Source organism: Macrosteles quadrilineatus, unplaced genomic scaffold (assembly GCF_028750875.1).
Source record: "Macrosteles quadrilineatus isolate MER2022 unplaced genomic scaffold, UCM_ALF_1.0 Scaffold_2__2_contigs__length_208266976, whole genome shotgun sequence".
Classification (NCBI taxonomy): domain Eukaryota; kingdom Metazoa; phylum Arthropoda; class Insecta; order Hemiptera; family Cicadellidae; genus Macrosteles; species Macrosteles quadrilineatus.
The window spans coordinates 82069399-82080147 of record NW_026542595.1 but is presented as its reverse complement, the minus strand read 5'-3'; the positions used below and the strand labels follow the sequence as shown (position 1 = coordinate 82080147).

Sequence of the window (10749 nt, the reverse complement as noted above, 5' to 3'; positions counted from 1 at the left end):
TAAGTCACTGAACATATCATTGTCAGAGAATCGGCTAACTTGTTCCTAGAAGCATATTTCTTGGTCAGGGTACTGATGCAAACTTTTTGAATGTGACCATTCCTTACATGCTTCACAGTATATTTTTTCACACCTTATTCGACACTGGTTTGATCGGTGGTTACTGGTTAGATGTTCCACATCTGAAGCAAAGATTGTTGATTCCTAAGGACTCATAATCGATTCTTTGGCTTGATCGATGGTTGTATGATGGTTTTCTCAGAGAGATGATGTTGATGATGATGTCTGAGTGGATGGATGGTCGTGTCTAGTGGTCTTCTGAATTTTAATTATTCCTGGCACTGAAGAACTAAGGGTCAGAGGTTTTGAAATATTTGAAAGTTCCTTGCACTGGATTTGTGTTGCTTCAAGAGCCATAGCTCTCCTGACTATTTTATCAAAGTTCTCTTCCTTTCCTTGTAAAAGTTGTTCTCGAAAACTATTATCATGAATGCCCCTAATGAATTGAGCCCTTGAGAAAAAGTGAGCTGTTGAAATATTTTCTCTGCATTCACATTTTATGTAAAATTCACAGTTAGCAAGTCGTTTTTGTAAACTTGAAACATAGTCCAGTATGTTTTCACTTTTTGATTGGTAAGTGGAGAAAAAGTAATGCTTCGACACTAAAGTATTCTTTTTAGGCGATAGCATTTCACCAAAGGCTTCAACTAGCCGTTCATACTAAAAGTCTTTGATTTTCTTTGTAGGTCCTTTGAATGCAACCTCAAAACGCGCGCGCTAGAGAGTTCAATAAACCGCCAGACATCCCAGTGCTTAGGGATTGGCAAAAGCCGGTTCCTAATGCTAGGAACAATGATAAAGTTCCCACTTGCTGAAACTGCCGTGAAAACCGGTCCGTGAAATCATTGGAACTGCCGGTTCAATGATTGTGCAAAGCCCAAAGTAGTTAAAGGTTTTTATTGTCAGAAGGAGGGAATGTGAACATTGTATTGCCCATGTAGGCAGGGAAACGGCGGGAGAGTCCCAGCAACGAGTGGACCACTGGGGCCCACTTCTTCCAACAATCACCAGTCAAAGTAGAAATACCGAAGCCAATGATCGAACTGACGGGGAGCGGTGGATATTCGAGCACGCAAGACGATAGACCCTTTGTAAATATCAGAATCCTGGAAGATATTCAACTGAGCGTTCAAGAATTTTTTTCACAGAACAGGCCAAATCTTTTTAAAAATAATTTACCTGGTATTGGGTGGTACCAGGCATTCCTACGTCGACAACCTAAAATTACTCAACGCACTGCAGAAGCAGTCACTGCGGCAAGTTCATGTGTCAGCAAAGCTAACATTAAGAATTGATTCAGCAATATTTAGAGTGTTCTTCAGGAAGAAAAAGTGTTGGACATATTGGAAAACCCAGACAGAATATTCAATGGGTATGATACCAATTTTCAGTTGTGTCCTAAAAATTCTAAGCTATTAGCTGGTTGGGAAGTGACTGTGTGGGGGTGACTGTGACGAGGGGTGCTATGAGCACAACTTCGTGGTCCGATCAGCCATCGATGACGCCAGAAGGGGAGGGAAAAGAGTCGTGCTTGCATGGCTTGACCTCTCCAATGCCTTTGGGTCTGTGCCGCACAGCTACCTCTTGCATGCGCTTCAGATGCATGGGATGCCCCAGAAATTGATTGACGTGGTGAGTGAGCTTTACCACGGGGCAACCACGAGAGTCCGCACGTCACAAGGCTTTACCGGTCCTATACCAATGGCGGCAGGGGTGAAGCAGGGCGATCCGCTCAGCCCTATTCTCTTCAACCTTGCCATTGAGCCAGTGGTCAGGGCAGTGCATAGTGCTGCTGAGTCGGACGGGTATCGTCTTGGTGGAACAACAGATTGAAACGTTTTCTCAGGAGAGTCTTTTATCCACTAAAGAATTCCTTGACCGAAAAAATCTGCTTATTAACACAGAAAAATCCAATTTTATATCATTTTCCACTAAACAACGTAGACAAAATTTTGAACCAAACATTTGCATAAAATCAGAAAGAATAAACCAAGTAAAGCAAACAAAATTTCTTGGTCTAATTATCGATAAACATCTATCTTGGGAGGGCCATGTGAACTATGTGGTTAAAAAGGTATCTTCCGGTATCCATGCGCTGCGACAGATGTTCAGAGTATGCAGTTTAGACACTTTAAGAGTTGTTTATTTCTCATTAATACATTCACATATTTCATATGGAATTGTTCTATACGGGGCAACAACAAAAACTAATTTAGATAAAGTACTAATTAAGCAGAAAAAAGCTATCAGGGTGATGAAAAATCTTAAAAAGAAAGAGCCAGTCAAGAGCATCTTTCGTGAATTACAAATATTAACAGTTTATAGTCTTTATATTTATGAAACAATAATTTATGCAAAACAGATCCAACTATCATCCAGCTCAACAGAACAATTAGTATATAACACCAGATTAAAAATTAACCTACCTCGGCATAATCTCGAATTTTACACTAAAAAGACATCTTACATAGGGCTAAAATTTCTCCAGTCTATACCAGCTCACATCCGAAAAGAAACAAAATTTAATAAATTCAAGCAGCTCTTAAAGGAATATTTTTTAAGAACTCCCTGCTACTCAGTAACAGAATTCTTTAGTATTAGTAAAAAACAGTTAGGCCTAACTTAATTTGAATTCCAAATACTGTTATCCTTAAAGTCATGGTTTTGTTAAAAGTTCAAGTAAAGTAATTTTAGTACTCTTTTTATGTATTTAATTAGCAGTAAGCAATTTTGAATTTAGCTTATGACTCTATTCAAGTTCATGTAATGTGAAACTATAATGAATAAAGAATGTTTTGACTTCGACTTTGACTTTGATGCCACTTCTCTGTCGTGGCCTACGCGGACGATCTGGCTCTGATTGCGTCGGGCGAGGAGCAGATGCGCAGGCTCCTGAGGACGGCGGAGGATGTCGCTGCCTGGGCTGGCCTAAGGTTTAACCCCAGGAAGTGCGCAAGCCTCGAGGTGGATTGCCGCAACCGCAGGCGAGTCCTGGCGACCGAGTACGAGATCGGTGGTTCTCCTATGGTGTGTCTGAAAGAGGGCGAGGAGTACCGTCAGCTCGGGGTGCCAACTGGATTCAAAGTGGACCAAACACCGGAACATGACATTGCCAGAATGGCCGAAGATGTGAAGAAGATTGACGAGAGTCTTCTGGCACCTTGGCAGAAGTTGGAAGCCGTGAGGATGTTCATACTCCCACGGCTAGACTTCATCATGAGAGGAGCCAGGGTGGCCAAGACCCCACTGAAGAAGCTTGACAATGACGTGAAGAGAATGGTGAAGAAGTGGCTCTACCTTCCACAGCGAGCCAGTGCTGAGGTGGTCTATCTGGGTGTGGCAGAGGGAGGGGCCGGAATGTTCCCTCTGGCAGACCTAGTTGACATATCCTCCGTGGCCCATGCCTTCCGCATGGTCACGTGTACTGACCCTGTGGTGAAAGACCTGGCTAGAGCTACTCTTTCGCATGTCGCCAGGAAACGCCTTGGGCGTCCCGTTTCCCTTGACGAGGTTGCCGACTACTTGTCCGGTAGGTTGGACGGTGACTTTGCCAGGGATGGAGGTGACATCGGTTCTCTGTGGACTGATGCGAGGAATGCCGCCGGTAGGCTCCAAAAGAAAATCGGAGTCTACTGGAAGTTCGACCATGACAGGGAGGAGTTCCAAATTCGAATTCCCTCGCCTGACGGCACTTCCGGTCCAGTCATTGTCCCAGAGGACGCAAGGGGCCATCTTTTTGCAAGATTGAAGACTGCCATGAGGCTCAAGTTGAAGAAGACACTCACTAGGAAGCCTGATCAGGGGAAGGTCTTCGACGTGGCTTGCCGATGCCGTGATTCAAATAATTTCATCCAGGCCGGCAAGTTCAAGCGCCGATTGGCGCTTTATTTTTAAGGCTCGCCTCGGCACCGTCCCTCTGAACGGTTGCAGGCGTTGGGGCGAAGGCGATAGGAGGTGCAGGCGCTGTGGTGAGCAGGCAGAAACTCTGCCTCACGTGCTGAACCACTGCCAGCCGACCAGTGAGGGCTGGAGAAAGCGCCATGATGCAGTACTCCATCGCTTAGCCGAATCAATCCCGGAAAGGACCGGAACCACCAGGGTTGTCACCTTTACTACCCGTAGGTAGTAAAGGTCGTCACGAACGAGCGGGAAAAGCGCATCCACTTGGTGGATGTGGCTATCCCGTTCGAAAACAGGTACGGGGCGCTAGCTGACGCGAGACGACTCAAAATTGAGAAGTACCGTCAGCTAGCTGATGAACTTCGCCTCAAGGGATACTCTGTCACCCTGGATGGGTTCATCGTGGGTTCCTTGGGATCCTGGGACATGGCGAACGAGCGAGTGTTAAAACTGTTGAACATCTCCTCGCGCTGTGCCCAGGCCATTAGACGCCAGATGGTCTCTGATGTGATCATGTGGTCACGAAACATCTACGTGACTCATATCACAGGCCATCGGCAATGGTAGGGAACCCCCATCAGTGGTATCGAACGCATGGCCCTTTGTTGTTATATAAAATTTGTTTGTGATTTGTATTTTGTGATCTTGTTGTGAAGTGTTTTGTGGAAAAAAAAAAAAGAAATAAAAAAGTGGAGTGAAGTTCAAAGTTTCATAATCAATTTTTGTGCATTGTTAAATTTAATAAATTTTTTATCATTTTTATTTAATTTTAAGTGGCTTGCTGCACCTTTCCTAGATATTTATTTGTACTAGTTTTAGTTAGGGAAATTTAATTTCCAACATTGTAAACATTTTTGATAAATCTATTAGTTAAATGTGGAGTGGCGTTCCAAAGTGCAGCAAGCCTGGGCCATGCGTTCAAATTTTATTGTTAGGTTGCCATTAGTTAGGTAGTTTTAAGTTTTTTGAATAGTTAAGAAGTGAAAGTGATTAGCTTGTCAACCAAGGATTTAAGGTGGACTGCATCATCGAACCACATTTGTATTTTGCATGTAAAGTTTAAAAAATGAAGCTCATAATGAGCATGTGGACTTATATTGCATGAAGATACCACCTTTGAATTGCATGGAATGTAAAGGGTTGAATTGTATATTATTTAAATATGTTAATAAAAAGTTGTCAATCTATCAAGCACTCTCACATGTACCGAGCCAGTATTTCCCTGAAGCACTGCCCTCCTACTCTCCCACTAAAGGGTCAAAAGTGCGTGTCCTAACTGGGCACTCCCTGATCCGACTCTTCTATCAGCACATTTCCCCCCAAAAGGATTAGGGTGCTAAACTGGCAGGCTTCTTTACTGTATCTATTTTCCGCTATTTTAATACTACTCTCTCTATCGAGTCCCCTGACTCAATAATCTGCCACCAACTATTCTTTTCTCAGCTTTACTTTCATTTCCCTATCTAATCAACCCCAAGTCAAGGTGGAACGGCATACGCCGAGGACTGCATGGCCAAGGGTAGCTTGGCCACTGGTAAGCGGACTCTGGATAACAGGCGACTTCCAGTTTTAAGCAACCTTCCCCAGGCAAGCGGGGCTCTGCTCGGGGTGACTCTTCATTCCCTTACCACTTTGGTATACAACAATAAAACCAGTAGATTTAGAAGGTATGGAAGTAGAGGAGGGGACAGCAATGACACAGCCACCTCTAATACAAGGCCGCGGCGAGCGAAAAGTGGCAACGTTTCTTCCGTGTCTTGATGCACGGTCGTCTTACCATTACAGTGAATGGAGGAGTCGCGTACCGACGTACATAATCGCGTTTCTACTATCCTTAATCATTAGTAAATGAAATTGAACTTGTTACTACAACATGCCAGATAGATGTGATGTGCCTGGATGCAAGAATAATTATGAAAGCTCAATTAAAAATGAATAACACCTACAGTGTTCTAAGATTCTAAGTGATCCGCCGTGTAAGCAATAATAGCTTCCTGCTATTCTTCGGTCGAATTAGACATCTTAAATGCCGTACTATTTCCTTATTTATTTGTTTATCCTATTGATAAAAGCTGTTGTTGAGTGAATAAAATAATTTATATAGAGGAGAGGGGGGGGGGTAGATGTGGACAGGGGCAGAAGTGGACAGTTTGAATTACCCGCTCTTTGAATGTTGGATTTAGTTGGCAATTTTTCCACAGGTAAGCAGTGGTTCTTCTCAGGAAGTTTGGAGCTCCTGCGCCAACTTTGTGTCAGGTAAGTTTTTTTTGTTTTATTTCTAACAGTAAAAAGTAAAATTTCAATGCTGATTTCAAAAGGACAACTTGTTTTGAGGTTTTGTTATTATCTTACAAAGGTGTTTTAACATGACTCTGCAGTAAATTGGCTACATTTTGATGTATATATTGCATGCTTTAACATAACCTAAAACTAAAATTTGGAGGGAAATATACAAAAATGTCACCTGGGGCACTTATGGACAGCAAAAATGGGGCACATGTGGACGTCCACATGTGCCCCGGAATAACCTTTAAGCATGTTTCACTGATTATTTTGCCTTAAACATAGCCTGAAATATGTACTAGGTTGTCCTTTACTTAAAATAAGTAACTTATGCAAACTAAATTTAAAGTAGTAGGCCTTATTAAAGCAGGCCTAGGCCTAAAATATTAAAACTTATGTTTCGAATGGAATATTATTCATATTTTTTTTAGGCTTCCTACTTAATTTTGAAAATGGGTCACACTACAGTTTCAATCTTTAAACACATTATCTCTAACTTATGCAATATTTTATATTATAGGTCACAATGGTGAGAACCTACACACCCAAAACTGGACGAGCTACAATTTCTGAAGAAACCATCCAACGGGCACTTCATGACATTATTAATGGAAACTGTTCCATTAGAAAGGCAGCTGCTGACCATGGGTTGTCGAAGTCAATGCTTCACAAACGTTTAAAGAAATTGGGCCTGGAAAAAGATGTGGATGCCCCAATTTTAAATCTACCGCCAGCACCAGGTAGCATCAACCAGAAATCGTTTCTTGCAACATCTGACACAGACGAATCGCAAGAATCGATCGATTTTGATAAAGATGGGGGAATAAGCCTACTTATTTTGACTGAGAAAAGCAAAAGCGAAGAGGAATGTGAAGAAGTGAAGAGAGATGGAGCAACATCAAAGATAATGATTTTGTTTTTTGGCTTTAAAAAAAAACTGTTTGACATTGACATTTCGTTGCCCAAATAAGTGAAAAACATAGTTTTACTGAATTCACAGTCAATTTCTTAAGAAAAAAAGATTTGTTTGGACCTCCTAAATTTGTAATGCCTGATGTATCGGATGAGAGTGTTTTGGACGTCACTGACGTAGTTATTAAACTTGGTCAGCCTAAAGTTGTAGGAGGGACTGAAAGAGCAGTCAGCATTTTCACCTTTAAGTTAAATTTTGATAACTTTCAAATGGGATAGGCCAATTCCTTGAAAATGTTTCACTAAAGATAGTCTACAAGAGCGGCTGAAAGAGTTTAAGAATAATTGTTATCATTGTAATTATCAAAAGTCTTATATCAGAAGCGGTTGATAAGATTGTAAGCTAATATCATGTTTTAGTGAAATTTTACTATTAAAAAGGCTTAAAAACTGGGGATGGACTTGTTAAAAACATTGTTAAATTTGTTTTAAAGACTAATAGATGTGCAAATAAACATAATTAAAAATAATTTAGGTGTTTTGAGTACATTTTCCTAGTGTCCACATGTGCCCCATGTAATTTTTTCTTTGTCCACTTGTACCCCACAATGGGGCAGAAGTGGACAGGTTGCAGATGTTAAGTAAACAAAATATTTTAAGCCCCATAAATGCTTTTTCACCACACTCTGATGTTTTTGGCTGTATTACATACGTTAATTGGTGGCTGAAAGTTACGTTTTGCTGGCCATGCCAGCTGTCATCGTAATTTGGGGACCGAGCAGGTTTTTACAGGCCGGGGCCGCAAAATCGGCTGTCCGCTTACTTACTTAAAACATGAATGCATTTTAAATACACAATCAAAATCCATAGCATTGCAATATAATTGTGTAATTGTCACCGTTGCCTAGCTACTATTTATTTTTATTTTTGCTGATTCCTCAAATTATTTCTTCACATAACCTTAAAGTTGTAGTTGTGTTGACAGTGTGCATTATTATAGTGGTGAAAAGTGGTAATAGGGTATAGTGTGGTGAAAAATAGCGTTCGTACTACGGACCGAAATGGTTTTGCAGCTCTCGATCGATTTAAGTTCTCGACTTCGTCTCGAACTTAAAAACTATCTCGAGCCGGCAAAACCTCATTTTCGGCCCTTGGTACGAAATATACTATAATGACTTGAAAATCAGGTATTTCAGTTGGCAATGAGCTAAGCTATCTAAATAATTTAATATACTTAACTAAGAAAAAACTCAAGGAAAAAAATACAAAAAATAAAATCTTGAAATTGTCCATAAGTGCCCCCCTCTCCCCTAACTAGCACTTCGAAGAAATAAACCGGTGTTTCTGTTAAGTAGGCCTTCTAGTAAAAAATATGTACTACACCATCTAACAATAAAACCATCATAGTATCTGGCTCCAGTCTGAATGTTGATGTGATAACAAAATTCTATTAATATTGTGGAAAGCCTATTATGGAGACCTAGCTTCTGAAATCGTTTACTAAATAAAAAACGTTTTGCTTAGTAATTATTCAAAGACAATAAATTATTCAGTCAGTATGCCTTCAAAATGAAAATTTCAAATTTTGTTGTCGCTAACTAATGGTTTCCTCAGGTAGACAAAAACATAATATTTCTATTGAAAATTGAAAATTAATTTTATTTGAACAAATTGTTAGATGTTAGTCTCTACAAATCCCAAAGTCTCTATAAATATTGAAGTGGCAATAACTTAGTCCTACTGTATTACCATCTTGGTATAGTAGCTATATTTTGTAAAATTTAAGCCCAGTCTGTCTAGTAGTTTTTACTATGTTGAATAACACACATAGATACAGACACCATGAGATTGTTATATAATAGTATAGATTATCAAATTCACAAAGGAAATATGTTAAGTTCATCTATTTCCACATTTATCGTTCTTACAATATGATAAATGCAACCAAAAACATTATGTTTGTATTTTTAATTTTAGACATATTGTTGTATGTTGCAATTTTTCACTAATAAAAACCTAGATTCTATTTTGTCTACTTTACCATACCCTAAAATTCACTAAAATATGTAATTGAAATACTTTCATTCATTGATACAGAGCAGCAATATTCTCACTGATGTTTATAGCCTAGCATGAGTGCCGGACCCAGGCGGCGGGTGAGTGTGGCGTTGCCAGTTCGAACGTCGCGGCCTTGTATTAGAGGTGGCTGTGGCAATGCACCAGCAGATGGATACATCTGAGGTGGCCACAGGGCCAAAAGATGTTGTCTCTCGAGATCACAACGTATCCTTCCAAGAGGTGCGGGCACCTCAGAGAGGGGATGCCCTGACACTATCAGAGGAGGAAAGCCTCCTCAACAAAGACTCCCAAAATGTTAAGGTGTTAGAGGCAGGAGCAAGGAAACTCAAACTGTCTGCAAGGAGGCCAAGACTAAAAATGAGTAGCTCCAGAACAAAAAGATTCCACTGGCTTATCAGGGAGGGGTGCTCAAGGCAAGAAGCATATGAGAAAAGCCTCGAGCCATTAAAAAGGAACGAAAACGAAGGGGACCCAAGCAGTAGGCTTAAAAGATCAAGGCAGGATACTAAAACCCCCGAAGAGGCTCGAGAGAAAAAGAGCAGGAAGAAAGAGAGTTCAGCAGGGGCAATGCCATCCACCCAGGGGGCAACCAGTCAACCCCAAAGACTCTCCTACAAACAGGCAACAGAGGGGATCAGAATTGGTGTCTACCCCGAGGTTCTGCTGACAAACGACCATATGGAAGCACTTCAGGAGTCCATCTTGTCTCTCGTCTGGAGGGAGGCTCCGGAAGAAGGGGTCCGACCAAGATTCAACACTGTCTACAGTAGGCAGGGCTACATGGTCCTAGTCTGCGCCAACGAGGAGATGGCAGTTTGGATCAGATCAAAAAGCGACAGAATAGTCCTTGAGGGAGGGATATTCATGAAGGTCGTGTCTGTGGGAGGGATTCCCAAGGCAAAGGCTCAGAGGAAGGAGCTGGTCAGGCAGCTCCAGTACCTCGGCCCGAGCCTCCCATGTCTACCGTCACATAAAATGCAGAAGGAGAGGCCACTATCCCCCCCAGTGCAACCACCAACTGCTCCCCAGTTGGATTGTCAGCATTTGGACAAGTTTACAATAAATAACGAAAGAAAAATCACTATTCCAAAGTATACAAGCAAAACAATTGTGAAACTCCTGGATGTAACGATCAACCAAGTCTTGATAGGGGTGATGATGATGTTTTCAACATTGATGACGATTTCCCTAAGAGGCAGTTATATGTTAACCTTCCTATGTGTGTTAAGGGGGAAACCTTCCTATGTGTGTTAAGGGGGAAAACAAGCAACTAAAATGTCTAATAGATAGTGGTGTGTCATGCAATTTTATTGGGATTTTCACTTAGCAGAAATTAGTTGGGAGTCCCAAACTAAGAGAAAGCGACACTAGACTAATGTTTTATGGAGGTGAGTCTTAATATTCACTTGGAAAAATTAAAAATTCATATCTGGTGGAAAAACCGGAGACACAGGGTTAAATGACCCAGGGGGACTTTTGAGATAATTGAAACTCCTCATAATCCATTACTAGGCG

The 10749-nt window shown here is 41.2% G+C and overlaps 1 protein-coding gene across 1 annotated transcript; it reads left to right on the top strand.

Moving 5' to 3' along the window:
* Nucleotides 1–2940: 2940 nt before the first annotated feature.
* Nucleotides 2941–3954, top strand: LOC128984500 (uncharacterized). Its single transcript, XM_054403828.1, has one exon. It carries the CDS (start codon nt 2941–2943, stop codon nt 3952–3954), a length of 1014 nt encoding a protein of 337 aa, XP_054259803.1.
* Nucleotides 3955–10749: the final 6795 nt, after the last annotated feature.